Here is a 15,557-nt window from a genome sequence, read left to right as displayed (position 1 = left end):
TTTTTTAAATGGTTCTTCATGTTTGATTTAGTTTTGCTCATTTTTTTCTCTTTGTATTTTTTTAAAATCACTTTGATTAGAAAAGTCACGGGGGACAAGGTGAATTCTTGAATGCTTTGAAATTGAACACAAGTAAATGCTTCTCATCACTTCAATTGATACTTTATACTGTCAGGCATTTTTCACATTGTTGGAAGCATTGGTGGCTTGGCGAAACCAGGAAAATGCACATAAAAGTTGAGACTCACAGAATATCGATATAGCGTCAACAAGCCTTTGGCAATACTTCTTAAGATTTTCACACATGGCACTTCTGTTTTTATATTGCTCAGCACTTCCACATCACCTCTTAGTCACTGTCACTATCGTTATGCCTCGAGTAGCAGTTCGTGCTGCGATAATGTCGCTTTTTGCCAGAACTATTAACTTTGAACTTTTTGAAACCATTTTTGCTTGCAGCCCCGTCTTTGGTACTGTTTGACGCAGTACTCTCGGCATCATGCTTCCCTTTGCCGCTATCCGTGCTGCAACAGGCTGCAGACATTCTCACAGGCTGGCTTCTGCTTCCATTTGATGTACTGGGATAACCTTGGTGTCCCTTGGGATCGGGGTGCTTGATTTTGCTCTTAGATTTGCTTTTAGTGCCAGCTGTTTGCACCTGGCCAGCAGTTCTCTGCGCATGGCTCCCTGCACCCGATGTACGGTTTTGGACAGCTGAATTTGTCGTGTCAACGGTTATTTCAGGGAACCCATTCTGCACGTGTCTTGGTGAGTTTGATGGTGAGGAGTGACTTGAAGCTACAGAAGCTAGTCTCCCCATCGCTGTACTAGAGTTTGTAGAGGAATCTCTTTGAGTACTCCTAGAAGAGGGTGGAGAATATGGCCCCGACACAGGAGGAATAAAAGAGCTAGAGACGTCCTCCAATGCCAAAATTCTGTGCCGTCTCAAGGAAGCAGCCCTTTGCCGAGCTGAATCTGTTCTCTGCCGCAGCTGTCCAACGAGAGCGAGGAATTGCTCATTGTCTTCTGAAAGGCTTGAATCACTCTCGCTCCCTTCAGTGATGCGCTCTTTCATGACACGACTGAATGCGAGCCTTTGCTGTATGCTGGCCAACCTGTCCTTCTCTGCTTGCGAATGCACAGTGCCTGCAGACTTTCCCCTCACGCCCAGGTCTTTGCCCTTCTTGCTCTTCTGCCGCATGATGCGCCGCAGCAAGCGACTCCGATACCTCATCACCAGAAAGTCCTCCGACTCATCACTACTGCTGGAGGAGTCTGTAGTACTTCTGCTCCTCGTTCTCCCCCTCTCTCTTCGGCTGCTGCCATCTGAAACATGGCTAGTTTGACTTGTGCTACACCTGTCCTGAGCATCTGAGGCACTGGCCTTACTCTTTTTGACACTCTTTCCACCTGCACTGCATCCTGTCGCATCACTGCCAGCACTCATCAGCCTCTCCTCCACTTGGCTCTTTGGCATCGCTTTGTTTACTGCCCCTTGTGAGCTCCCCTGGCGGAAGAGATCGCTGTCACTGTCACTCTCCATGCCCAGTTCTGGGGGTAGCAGGGATGGCATCACTGGACCATCTGCATCAGAGCTGTTGGCGTCACTATGATCACGCACGAAATGCAGGTAGAGGCTATCCGGGCTGAGAGCACTATCATCGGACGAATCACTGCTAAAGCTGTGATCGACTTCCCTCTGTATGAAGGAATCAAAGAAGGCTAGCATCCTTGGGTCTTCTTCCTTCGATTTATCAGAGTAGTCATGTGATAAAGCCGAACCAGAGCTGATCATGAGGTTAAAGTACTGCTGGCGAGTGTACATCTTCCTTGGAGATTCATTTCCATCCGACATCCCTGGCATCTTGATGGCACTCCACAACTACAGTGAATAAGCGAGACAGAGAGGAGAGTACAATTAATATGTGTCTATTTCTACAATAGTAAATTTGTTGCTATGTGAACTTTGATACCCCATGATATATCGATTGTTCTTACGATCCCCATTATTTATGGCAACGTTCATAGAGGGTAATCTGACAGCCGCACACTTGACTCGGATGCCTCCACTTCTCATGCAATCACAATATCTGTCATGAAAACATGGCCCATATCTACAATTTTATGAAGTTCACTGATCATGACCACTGACCAGAAAGTGACCTCTAATCCTTTCTGCATGAATTGACCTTATGGAATATATTGCCAGAAAAGGCATTTTAGCTTAATTTTAGTGACCTTTAGTTCAGGCCTTGTATATCCTTTCCCCTTGTCATTTTATGTAACTAATCAATCATTCATTTCTAATCTACTTGCCCAGTAATATTACTACTGTACACTACTTGGTGGAGGTACAGAGAAGAAAATTGTACTTTTGATCAAAGTAGAGTGACCTTTGAACTTGATTTTCTACCATCATCACATACAGTATGTGAATAACTGTCATCTATTTCTGTGCTGTCCATCAATTTATGTCACCACTGGACATTCCTAATACCATTGGTAAACTTTTTGGTTGGAAATTACATTTGTTGCAAAACGTGCATTGATCTCTGATTTTCTTGAGCCATTAACCACTCTCATGCTCATGAAGATGACTGTAGATTAATTTTTACCCTCCCTACGAAATCATACTACCACCGGACTGCACCACTCGACATTCTGAGATGGAGTTACAGCCCAAAAATATAACATGTGGATGGCAATGCCCTGTAATGTTCCTTGTGATGCAACCTAACTCTAGTAGATACCGCAGCTAATACTCAGTATAAATAGTGTGTAGATATTCTTTTTCTTTTACATGGTCACATGGCATTCATCTAATGAAACAGTATCAGCTTCATACTCTCATAATTAAAAATATGATTATTCTTATCATTATCATTACAATGATCATCACCAATGTTCTTATCATTATGGCTGTGTTAACTAACATCATCACAGCCACAGCCACAACTAACAATACCTTGATGACTTTCTCAACACCCGAGGATGCAATGAGGAAGGTCCCTGGACTGAACCTGACTTGGTTGACAATCTGCCTGTGACCTCTCAGAACCATATGGGCCTCATTCACATGTTGGACTGCAAGGAGATAACATAAACAATGACATCTCTGTGACATATACTCTTCATCTACATTCACTAGTCTCCTTACTGTGTCAACTCAAGCCTCATGTGTACATAAAAAATGTGTACGTATATTCTTTTGACATATTATCAAATATCACTATAAAATTCTATAATATTGATAGTATCATTTGAGTTGTACTAATATACAGATTCAAGTTGAAAACTTCTTTTTTAATGGTTGAGAAATACAAAGTTTTGATACTCATTGATGACCACAGAAAAGTATTGCAATGAGCAAAGTACTGCAATGACCTCTGAATTCTTTTCTGAAAATAGTTGTTCATGGATGAAAAATCATGGATGAGACCCTGGAATCATAGTGCTATCACATTTTTTTTTTCTTTCTTGAGCAATTCAAATAAGCAAATCAAAGTCATATACAACAAATGATTACTTTCACACAACAAAAATAATTTCTCCAAAGTGCTCAATGCATTGGTAAAATTGGGAAGATACCTTCGCATTCACATGAAACTTATGAACTTACTTTCTTCACTTGGATCTGGAACTCTCCAAATGTACAGGTTGAAGTCATCGGAGCCGGACAAAACATACTAGGAAAAAAAAGCAAAAGAAGACATCTGACTTTATTCCATAAAGTCCTAGAGATATTTTCCTGCAGAATTATCATCTTGTCATCACATTTGATATTTCACAACATATCTTATATATTGGACAAAGATTAGATGGATCTGGTTAAATTCATTACACCTTCAGAAATCCAAATCAATCAAAAAGTTTTACCAATATAAGAGAAAAACAGGAACTTGCATATTTTGCATGGTCAAGAATCAGCAAATAAAATAAAGCAATAAAGATGCTTTTGAAGATCCTGCCACTGAAACAATTAATTGTATATGAATGACAAACGGCTCAAATAAACAATACATTTTGTATTCTACCTTATGAAAGTCTTAATGATGAAGAGTAAAAAGAGATTATATTTTTCCAAAGGTAGCAGAGCAGTGGGAAAATATTGTGTTGAGGGGAAAATATAACTCCCAAGGAACTGTCAAGTGTTACACTACAACAACAGACAGGGCAATATATTATGATACTATATGGTCTACATAAATACAATCACTTCATTCTAGCCCCATCAGCAGCCTGTCAATTACATGGTGCGATGTCACTGCTCGCAATGTAATGATTTTGATCCTCGCTGCATTAGCCACATGATTACATTAAGACAAATCACAGACCAGTATTTATGAAGACCATTTAATATCACACCATAAATAGCATATTATACTACATAATAATCATAATTGGCCCCACTGTGTGCTGGACTCATTGTTATCCAATCACATCATGACTGAAAATGCTATTATGCTGTTGCTATAGCTGCTGGTATTTCTCAACGCTAACAACAGAGCCATGAAATGCTTTAGATGAAATGCTTTAGAAGAAAAGGAAAGAAAAAAAAAGAGAATGAAAGAATGACATGAACTTGTAAAAGGTTACTACCTGATCTCTGTCTCCACCAAAGCAGCAGCTCTTCATTGTGCAGGAGTTGTAGTAACCCTCGTGGTTGAACTCCACCGCAGGGACAGGGCTGTGGATGTCGTACAGGACGGCTGGCAGTCGGCGTCTGAGGGCAAGGAGCTGAGTCCCCAGCTGATTAAAGCGCACGCTCATGGCATTCATCTGGGTGTAGGCACTTCCGTACTTCATCAAGCAGCTGAGTAAATTTGGTTACACAAGGAAGATGATGACTACATACATATACATCATGGTGATAGTAAAGGGAGAAAAGGTCAAACGTCTCTCACCAGAGTCTTGATACTAGAGCAACAGCCGTATTTCTTTTCTTAACTGTTTATCGCTTGAATGTGAAAGTAGTGATACTTCAATCTTTTTTTTCTTTCAACCACATTTATGTTATACGAAAAACAATGAATTTTTAATTGTTTTAATAAACATAAGTAAAATTGCAATATATGTTCTACAATAAAACACCTCAGCATATCAAGTGTATAGCCCTACAGTATTTATCTCCTTTGTTATGACTCATTATTTCCCCATGGAATAAACACAAACATTGCATGGGTATAATGCACATAACCCACCTCTATAACCCTTTTTTAATCGAGCATATATCTAAAATTGAATTCTATCATGGAGCTACGTAGCGCCATGATCCTACTAAGCAAAACACAAATGACATTGGCATATGTATAACAAACTGAATGTTTTACTCACCTTCTTGGAGCTCTCACATCCCAGAGAGCAATTCCTTCTTTGGCATTTGCAGTAGCTAGAAACCTGGGCTCTTGTGGGTGGTATACCACAGCATGAAATGCAGTCACATAGTTGGCTAAGACAAATGGTTCTGTCACAAAGAAACAGTGGTTGACTGGTAAATACATGATTACGAGGTAACGGTGTAAATCCCTATCCATCATTAGAAATCACACGTTTACATGTTTCAGGCATTAAATTCCTGTCAGAAGATGTTTCTCTAAGAAGTACACTGACTACAAAAGATTGGGAGACCGAAAAGTCTTTCCTCTTTTTCCCAAAAAGGAAGTCAAATTCTTTCTCCTTATTTGGTTCGCTGCTGTGACCTTTCTGCACATCAGACTCAGGAAGGCATCTTCCTACAACATGTCAAGTCACTCAACCACATGATGGACTCAATGTCACTTGTAATAATGGAATCCATTTCCCAACAGATGTTCCTGAAACACACAAACATGTTTCAAGCATTGCTTATTTGTTGACATATTTTTTTTTTTTTTTTTGGGGGGGGGGGGGTATTGTGTGATGACCGCATCATGACTTCGACAATCACCAATGTTACAATTACTTTGTAATACTAGTACAATAACTGCATTTAATCAAAATATCCATGAATCATATTTTGCCTTTAGCATATGAGGCCAAAGTGTGACATTACCCTTCCTTGCCATCACTATCTTTATAGACCTAGTCCATTCAGTGAGCTATATGGATCTTACATTCCAATCTACATCTTATCTTTTCATCAGTGAGCTGATGAACGCTGGCAAGGCAAATAAAAAATCTGGCTCTGCTGCCTGAACACACCTTGGTGACTTGGAGCACGGATGTCCCACAGCTGTATCCGCCCATCAGCACAGGCACTGGCATAGATGTTATCATTCCGTGGATCTACAGCCAGCCCGTACACAGCATCCTCATGTAGGAAAACATCTATGGCATCACCCCTGCAAAAACAAACCACAAAAGAACACTTCCATTAATCCTTTGTCTATTTCATTACCTGACTAAGACATCTGACTGAGCGCTTTCTTCGCTGGAAGGCGCAGATATCTACATGTAGAAACTAACTGCAAATGAATAAAGATTACCTAATCTCCTTAATCCCTACTGTGTTACCATGATCTTTCTGTTGAAATGAGACACATTGCTATTCTCAAGTGGGCTGGCTAACTACTGTAACTATTCGGTCAAGTTTTGAGGAATTAAATGAATGCCGTTGAAGAAGCATGGCAAGAGTACAAGTGTACGATATGTACATGTGTCAGGGCATGTAACAGAGTAATCTATCCCCCATGACATTATCATACTCATTTACAAAAAAACAGGGTTAGCTGGCTCGGTTGGTATTGTGTCTCCCATTATAAAAAGGTCAAAGGTTCAATGCCAAGAGACACCACTCAGCCAATTTTTGTGTGTTATTATGCTGTTTCCTCTGTTTATTAAGTAAAAGGCAAAATAGCCTTTCCTGCAGGTGGGACTTACAGTTACACTAAGGTTCTGTGTGTGAGACATGACACACAATATTAAGGATCCCTTTATCTTAATTGCAGAGAATGCTGCAAAGTGGTGTCTTTCACTCATGCCCTGGGAAAATTGGTGAATGATACCTACATTGTGTACTTCTTGTAGTTTGAATATTTACAAGGTGACTTGTGTTTGGAACAGCAAAACAAGGTACATGTACCTCATACAGTGTATCATACAAGAAAAAAAAATGAAAGCAGAATGTATGCTGCCGTATAAATATATCCAAAGAAAGGCAAAATAGCCACAGAGAGGATGTTCTGATGAGTAGAAAATAAGGTGTTCATGCAATCAATCCTATACTTAGAGTAAGTCAACTGAAAAACACAACAACAAACAAACAAAATCCTTGCAGTCACCGCTAAAGATTGTACACTTACCGCCTTGTATCATGGACCAACACTTGATCATCATTGCCACCAGAGAATATCTTCCCATTCTCATTGTCAAAAGCCATGCAGAAGATGTTGGAGTGGTGTTCACCCTTCATGCTGTTGGGCTCATAGCGAGAGTCCAATGCTTTGTTGATATTCCACAACAGGACACGTCTGTCATCACCACCTTGGGATAAGGAAATTCCGTAACAAATAAATTTGATATTACTTGAGATATGAAGAGCTGTGATGATGTTTGATAACTATTCTCTTTCATGATCCTAACATGCACATCTAAACTTCAAATGATGATAAAAAGTATGAATTCTTGAGTCCAACTGATGTCGAAACTTGGTTAGAACATTCAGAGAACGCAGGGGCAAGAAATTCTCAATTGGTACAAAATAAATTTGTAAAGGTTTGTCATATTAGTACAAGCCTCTTGGAGCAAATATCCAATGTATTTTACAGGGTTGTTCAAGTCAGTGGCAAGATTGCTATTGTGGACAAGCATCTGATAATAACCTGAAAATAGGGTTGTGCTGCAATCAAACAGAATTTTATTTGTACCATTTTATATCCCCATAAGATAGCGCCATGGCTGATTGCAATTTGTAAACACCCACATTTTGCTAGTAGGGGGTAAAGGTTTTGTTGTGTCTGCAAGATCACACAGGTTCTCTACGACAGAACTTGATCGTAAACTTCTCTGTCCCCCCCCCCCCCCAAAAAAAAGAGGAGATAGCAGGTTTCTCATATTTTCAAAGAGGCCAATTAGATAATGGTATAAATGAAAGAACATCGCCCCATCCCCATCCAACCAGTGAAGGTCATTTTACACTGGTCCCAGTTTCATCATGTAACCATGTTCTGCGTGGGAATAGTGTGTTTTGCATCGGCATGTCTTTCTATAATGTTGCCAGCTGGCTTCTATACCTGGCATTGTTTTCTCGAAGTCCTGTATAAAAATGTAGGAGCTCAAAGTCAAAAAGCAATTGCACTGATAAGTGATACTAAAAATGAACAAGAAGTGAAAGTGGCACATTGCAGCAGAGCAAAGCAATAGGGATGGGGGAGGAGGTGGGGAGGGAAGAAGGAACAATGCTATAGTACATAGGGAGCATCTCCATGTTACATCATCATGTCTGATCATATCATTTCCATTACATAGATATTTTGAATTAGCGTGCACTTACAGATTTATAAATGCCTTTATTAATGTCTTAAAAGGGATTAAAATGAAACTAAAGCATACTTGTCCATGGGTTTTCAAAAGTTTTACTGGTGTTAACTGTTAGGCATGCCAATGTCCAAGTGTTGGTATTCTAATATTATAAAGTTATCTTGTACATGGCTGTGTACGTGTACAGGTATACAAGTATATCACACGAGGTACTTCTAAGACCCCGTTTACAGTGCGAGGCTCGGCCGCGGCCGAGCCGCGGCCGAGCCCAGCCCCGCTTCAGTGTAAACGCGCAAAAGGCCAAATGCGAGGCCAAAATTGGCCTCGCATTTGGCCTCACTCTGGAGGTGGTCTCGGCCGCGGCCGAGCCGCGGCCGAGCCCTGCCTCTTCTTGGTGTAAACGCAAACTGGGCCAAATGCGCGGCCAATTGCGCGGCCAATTTTAGTCTGACTTCCAAACCCTCTGCATGTATCTTTCGCTATTCAGGATATTAACCCCCTCAACGTCGAAAACTAGTATAGTTTAAGGTGGTTTTGTCCTGCAAAGGATTTTTTTTTCCTTCGGCAAAGGCCTTTGCCCGAACGGCGACTTCGTCGCCACGGAATTCATTTGGCAAAGGGTCTGAAAACCAGAGAATACCAAATTGCGTTTGTTTACAAGCAGAGCGCCACTACGACAAAAATATTGAAAGGTTTGAATCAAAAGCGCGGCCGAGCCCAGCAGTGTAAACGGACAAAATTGCGAGGCTCGGCCGCGCAATTGAGGCCGGACTCGGCCGCGGCCGAGCCGCGGCCGAGCCCGGCCCCGCACTGTAAACGGGGTCTAAGGCACTGCTTTCGCTTTTGTTTTCTCACACATGAGATTTTCAGAGATTAGTCTGAAAGCTTGAGAAACATACAATCAATGAGGTGTCAAGCTTACACTTTTTAGATGTGGTAGCCTGGAATGGGTCAAGATTAACTTGCTAAAATGTCATATTCAAAAACTGTCAAAGATGTAATGCCACACCCTGAATTAATTCATCCTTTTTAACATGTGAAACTATGATACTAGCTGGAACTATCACCTCCATAATATAATGCCAGTGTTGATGATTTACATTTATAATGTGCACTAGTCTTTTCTTGCCTTTCTTGAACACTGTGATAATTATCTTACAATTTCCTGGTTGTCAGTATCTTGATTTAGGATATCTTTATTTACATTACTCTTCTCCCCTCATGGTCCTCGGTGTATTCTGCATAGGCCTGCTATTATTATTATTATTATTATTTATTCGGCATTTGCAAAACAATACAAGTGATAACAGAGAAACAGAATAAACAAACAAAACACATAAAAACAAAGTGTCAGGCTTTCCCTGTTGAGCTTCCCGAAGGAGCCGGGTTGGAAAAAAGCAATCAAAATCACTATGACCCTTGGGCCTCTCCAACCAACTTAAAGCAGCGTTTACACTTTGGCGAGTTGACATGGCGAGCTTTGGCGAGTTAAGGCGAGTTGCCAAAATGAGGCACTCGCGATAACTCGCGTGAAGCTCACCATGTAACTCGGGATAACTCGCGACAACTCGGCATGGCTCGGCGGAGCTCGTTCATGCTCGGGACAACTCTCCTTGAAGTCGTGAGCAGTCCCAAAATTTTTGAACATGTTCAAAATTTTTGCTAACTCGCTGTAACTCGTGCTGAACTCAGCTAGACTCGTTATATACTCGCGGTACTCGCAATAACTCGAAAGAAGCTCGAGATAAACTCGTAATAACTCGTAATAACTCGCCATATTTGAGTATACGCGAGTGCATTCCGAGTTTACTAGAGCGAGATACGAGCACTGCGATCGTATTACGAGTGAAGGAGAGGTCCCCGCGAGATTAGCGCGAGTTCAGATCGAGCACCCCGAATTACAGCGAGTTTCGTATGAGTTTAGTCAGATTGCGTTGCAAATGCACATTGACATGCCAACTGAATAATGCATATCCAGTATTCTATATTTTTCCATATATATTTTAAAATGAGAGCACATTTTAATCGACCCACGCATGTACACGTACTTTTAAAACGGCCATTGTCACTGTATCATTACAACTAGCAAAAAATAGGAGAGGAATATGCCCCGACCCAAGAGATCCAAGAGTTGTGGCCATTCAGGTAGTTAAACACTGAAAGAATAATGTCATCCAAACAAGGGTAGAAGTAGAAGAAGTGCAGGAAGAGAGAATGGAGACGGAAGAGGAGATCAATGACGAGCAGAGACAGGTAAAAGAACAAGACACCAAACTAGACCAGGTCCAAGCTCAAACTACTGAGCATCAGGCCTCGCCTGTTGAACTGGTTGGGGAGGAAAATGAACCCATTTTTCTCCACTCGCAAGGTTCTCCGTCTGGCACGCCAGGGAAGACGAAAAAAAAAAAAAGAACAAAGAAGTCCACCCCAAACAAGAAGTCCACCCCGAAGAGACGAAAAACACCTCACTGCATACACATTCACTGAAGAGCAAGAAGTAGAATAAGCAGAGTGGTACAGAGATCACGATTGTCTGTATAACAGGCGACTAAAGTCATATAAGGATACTGCAAAGAAGACAACGCTAATCGAAGAGAAGAGTACGATCCGGTGTGCTCCGGTAAGTGAAGATGAATATTAATATCTATTATTTAGGGGGGGGGGGGGCTCTGGTGGCAAAATGGAGTTTCGCTAAATATATTTTGTTGAATTCATTACCATGATTACTACTATGATTATGATTGCCATAATTATCGAAAATCCTGTAAACAACTGACAACATGACATCCATAATATTTAGTCCTGAAAACTTTGACCCCCACATTTCGTTTATCCCGTTAACTACACTTTACTGTATGAGAAACAAGAATTTAATAAAGTTATTTGTTTCTTTCCATCAATTTATGTGATCTAAATTCCCAGTGTTCGATTTCTTTTTTCAGTTGAACAGCTGAACAATTTCCTCAAGTCTGTGAGGACACAGTACAGCCGTCTGACGAACCCAAAGTCTGGAAAGGGGACCAGAGACACACCTTACAGTGAGAGAGATCAGTGGATTCTCAATACATTCCTGGAGGGACATATTGTGAGGATGAAAGGGAGAACATTGGGAAGGGTAAATATGCATTTGATTTTATTAAGATCTGTAATAAGCTACATTTAAACAAAATATAGAAATCGCCATCGTGTGTCTTTGTTGTAAAAGATGTTGATCGAGTGATTTACTTATTTTTTGCAGACCTCTAAAGGACAAGTAGCATCCCAACCAAGAGAAGACGAATTAAATACTCTTCCCCCGACCAGGATACTGAGACTGATGGGCATGATGACAGCAGTGAGAATGACCAGACCACCCAAGAAGCTGATGACCCTCAGCAGAGCATGAAGCTGGTTCCTCTTACACCAACTTATCAATTGTTGGCAAGGGCAAGGGCAAAATGAAAGGGAGGTGTACAACCCCCAAGGTGGCCTCTGAAGAAGCCAAGGACAGAGAACTGCTGGAAAAGGTGAATGTGGGGTGAATTGTTGTAAAGAAAAGAGAGTACGGATCGAATAATACATGTATTTTATGAACATTTATTTTTTAATACAAGTACATGTACGAATAACAAAAATGACTAATCCACCATACTGTTAGAGGGTAAAACTCCGTTCGTGTGTTTATCATGATAACGCCATGATATAAAACCGTTGAAAAGGATACTCAACACGTATATCCATTAAGGCCACTGCAACATTGTGGTTGGTCGATTTTTAAAAATATTCTTAAAATGAGCTGCATGGCCTGTCTAATTATGTTCAGATTGATTAAAACAACCAAGAATATGAAAATAACGAACGACACACATTCACTACCAAGATGTTTATAATCTTTTTTATTATTATCTGCTACAGTAATAATTCCAGAACAGTGGGGTGAAGTTTTATGTTTTCACCTTTTGAGGCACTAAATGATTCCTGTGAAGCATAATTTTTTCAAAGGTTAACTTTTACATCCCAACATATATTCTAAAAACATGTAAGGACATGCAGCCCAGATTTTTTTAATGAAAATTGTAATTATCATCTGCTAGAATAATCATTCCAGTACAGTTGTCCATGAGGTGAAGTTTTAGGTTTTCACTCTGGAAGGACAGAATGCTTACTGTGAAGCATAATTATGTTTAATATAACTTTTACATCCAAACATTTATTCTGAAAGCACTTTGACATGCAGCTCATTTTTTTAACTGAACATAATGTCAAATACATGTATTACCTCTAACATCAAAACAAGAGATTAAACACGTAAATTGCGATTCACCACACAGAAACCTTATTTGTTTGAGTTAACTCCGTCAAAGTAAAATTATATGCATGCTTTCACGACAGGCATTTCTTTAAATTTACATTTTCGTCAACCAGTTGTATCCGAGTAATTGGAAATATTTAATCTCAATGTTATAAAGGAGTTACTTACTTTTAACATGTGAATTTCAAACTGTTCTCAATTTCGCTGATATTGTAGTTTTGTATATATTCACCTACATAATTATGTTTGAATTAATATGGCAGTAGTTAAGGAATAAAGATTCGCAAGTACATTTTAACACTCGATATTAAAACAAGCTTTGAACACTAAGTGTTGCAGTGAACAAAAAATTTGATCAGGCATTGTCCAACACACTAACATCAATTACGATAACGCACAAAATTAGTACTAAAATTATTCAGTTCTTGGGGTTTTTCTGGGATACATTAATAGGTGATTAAACATTATGATAATGAACATTGTTCTGTATTAAAGAAAAGGAACAGTAAAGTGTTACATTACTGTCATTAATCTCAAGATCTCAAAATATGTTTTATTACGTGTGCAGAACATTTTGGTTAACTGTGATTTTTTGTTTTCGTTTCAGTACTCTCGAGATAATTTCGTGATACCGTATAATTCCTGGTTAACTGCTCAATAACTTACTAGTTTTGTGTAACATGGTGAAATATAAACGATGTACCCTTATGAGTATTGAAGTGACTGGTATCCTCTCATTATGTTGTAGCTCCTCCAGCGAGCAGATGAGGTCAGAGATCTACGAAGGTCTTCTTTCGCCTTGTCATGCCCCCCCCCCCCCCCCCCGCAAGACCGTCAAGGTCTTCACCAGCTAACTCCGCCATCAGCGTCTCATAGTGTCCGTACTTTGGCCTCCTCAACAACCAGGGTCTTGTCCAAAACCTCCTTTGAAGCATTTTGGTCCTCTCTTGAGCATCTCTGTTTCTGCGGCGCCTCCTTGACAACAGGGTGGCACCAATCGTGGAGAAGATCAGGGTCTCTTCTTCTTCAAGCAGAGCGAAAATGCTTCTCGCATCCATCTTTGAGCGCCAAAAATGTGCATTTCCCGCCCCTCGATCGTATAAAACTCTTATTACTCGTAATAAAATCTTGACAACTCGTTTAAAGCTCGCTTTAAGTCGTATAAAGGTCACTGCAACTCATACTAAGCTCGGTATGTCTCGTTTCGAGCTCGGTTCACTCGTACAGCGAGCGTAGTGAACTCGGCGTTGAGTCTTATATCACTTATGCAAATTCCAGAAAAAAAAATACATTTCGCGCGAGTTTGTGCGAGTTAACGCGAGTTGGAGCTCGCACAGCTCGCGCACGACTCGCGACTCCAACTCGCCAAAGTGTAAACGTTGCTTAAGGAAGCACATCAGGGAGTTGTTGAACATAAAAGAAAAGAAATAATACAATTTGAATTAAGCGTGTACACCAGATGGATTTTTTTCTTCAAACAAGCTAAAAATATTTTGGCAAATGGGTATACATTCCACTCCCCGTAAAAAAAAAAAAAAAAAAAATCCAGTATACAAAAAAGTGTTATCAGAGTACATCTCAACAACAACAAATATCCCCTCTAACTACTACACTACAGTGTATGAAGCCAGCAAGTATCATCAACATAGCCGAGGCCTCTGAAGTCAATTATGACTCTCTTATGAGGCATTGGTCTCAAATGAGCCCATTTTACTACACTGACATTTTAACAGTTAGAAATAAATTGCACAAATCATCCTCATAATTCAGTCATATAGTCATAGCCCTATAGTATGAGTGAACAAAAAATTGTTAGAAGAAACTTATTGACCAAACAAATGACCGAGTTTTTAAAATGCAGGGCCAGGGGCGGATCCATGAATTCCGTAAAGGGGAAGCGCCTTTACAAATTTTGATTGGGGGCGCATGTGCCCCCATTTTTTTCTTTTTCTTTTGTTTTAACAAATAATAAAGAGGGAGTGCATGCCAGGTGCGCCCCCTCTGCCTCTGGATCCGCCACTGAAATGGCACTTGGCTGAAGTCTTGACTTTATTTTTAGTCTTAAAAGATACGAGTGCTTCGCACAGAGTCTGGTCGGGCTACTCCACAAATCACAAATGTATTTTCCCAATGAGCTTCAGTGATTTTCCCTAAGTAAATCTTAATGATGCATACCCTGTTTATGTGCACAACAACACAGAACCACGTCCAGAGTAGACCACCTCAAAAAATAAAAAATAAAGAAAAATCCTAACCTGATGCCAGATACTGTCCACCCTTGTTGCTGAATTCTATGGCGTTCACACAGCCATAGTGTCCCAGCAAGTTCATCCGATAAAGCGGTGTCTTCCTTGCGGAGTCGATTCGTCTGCTCATGAGAAGCTGAGGGAGTCGTGTGTTACCACTGTGCTGTCGATTTGTCAACATTACAGGTAAGTTGTGCACCGTTCTCGACGAGGTGCGAGTGGCAACCCCATCAATGCAGGCCATGGTTGGCCTTTCTTCACCGTGAACTCACGCGAGAAACAACTTAAAAGTGAGGAAGTAGACTCGCTGAGCCGAGAAAACTTGTCGTCGTCGCCAATTCCAACTCTGACCAGGAACTAAGACTGGGTCCAGACTGGGTTTTAGGTGTGTACGAAATTGGTATCTACGCACCTTAGCTAAGCTCTGTAGCTGTCTGGAGCATGCAGATGAGATTGCTGATGAACGAACGTTGCTGCGCTTGTTCACACATGCACTGCACAGGGTTGCGTTAGATTTTTCGTGATCGCAGAGCACCCCACTGGTCTTCTATGCGATTCTCTTC

At 40.6% G+C, this 15,557-nt stretch overlaps 1 protein-coding gene across 1 annotated transcript; it reads right to left on the bottom strand.

The window, feature by feature from the left end:
- Positions 1-124: 124 nt before the first annotated feature.
- LOC140228499 (DDB1- and CUL4-associated factor 5-like) lies at positions 125-15,346 on the bottom strand. The gene is made up of 8 exons (XM_072308734.1): positions 15,004-15,346; positions 7,281-7,461; positions 6,181-6,320; positions 5,335-5,464; positions 4,600-4,813; positions 3,620-3,686; positions 2,966-3,084; positions 125-1,882 (listed from the first exon to the last, which is right to left on the bottom strand). Exons 1-8 carry the CDS (start codon positions 15,236-15,238, stop codon positions 350-352), a joined length of 2,619 nt encoding a protein of 872 aa, XP_072164835.1. The 5' UTR covers positions 15,239-15,346; the 3' UTR covers positions 125-349.
- Between the last annotated feature and the right edge of the window lie 211 nt (positions 15,347-15,557).

This window comes from Diadema setosum, chromosome 1 (genome assembly GCF_964275005.1).
Source record: "Diadema setosum chromosome 1, eeDiaSeto1, whole genome shotgun sequence".
NCBI classification, from domain to species: Eukaryota; Metazoa; Echinodermata; class Echinoidea; order Diadematoida; family Diadematidae; genus Diadema; species Diadema setosum.
The sequence above is the reverse complement of the archived record's forward strand: the minus strand, read 5'-3'. Positions and strand labels throughout refer to the sequence as shown.

What these genes read in the sequence shown, in the direction of transcription:
- LOC140228499 (XM_072308734.1), bottom strand. Translation starts at nt 15,238, where the DNA reads ATGGCCTGCATTGATGGGGTTGCCACTCGCACCTCGTCGAGAACGGTG. An exon ending in GATGTGAGAGCTCCAAGAAG is followed by an intron (nt 4,814 to 5,334) that starts GTGAGTAAAACA and finishes AAATTTACTCAG; the next exon opens with CTGCTTGATGAAGTACGGAA. An exon ending in GTGTTGAGAAAGTCATCAAG is followed by an intron (nt 1,883 to 2,965) that starts GTATTGTTAGTT and finishes TATTCACTGTAG; the next exon opens with TTGTGGAGTGCCATCAAGAT.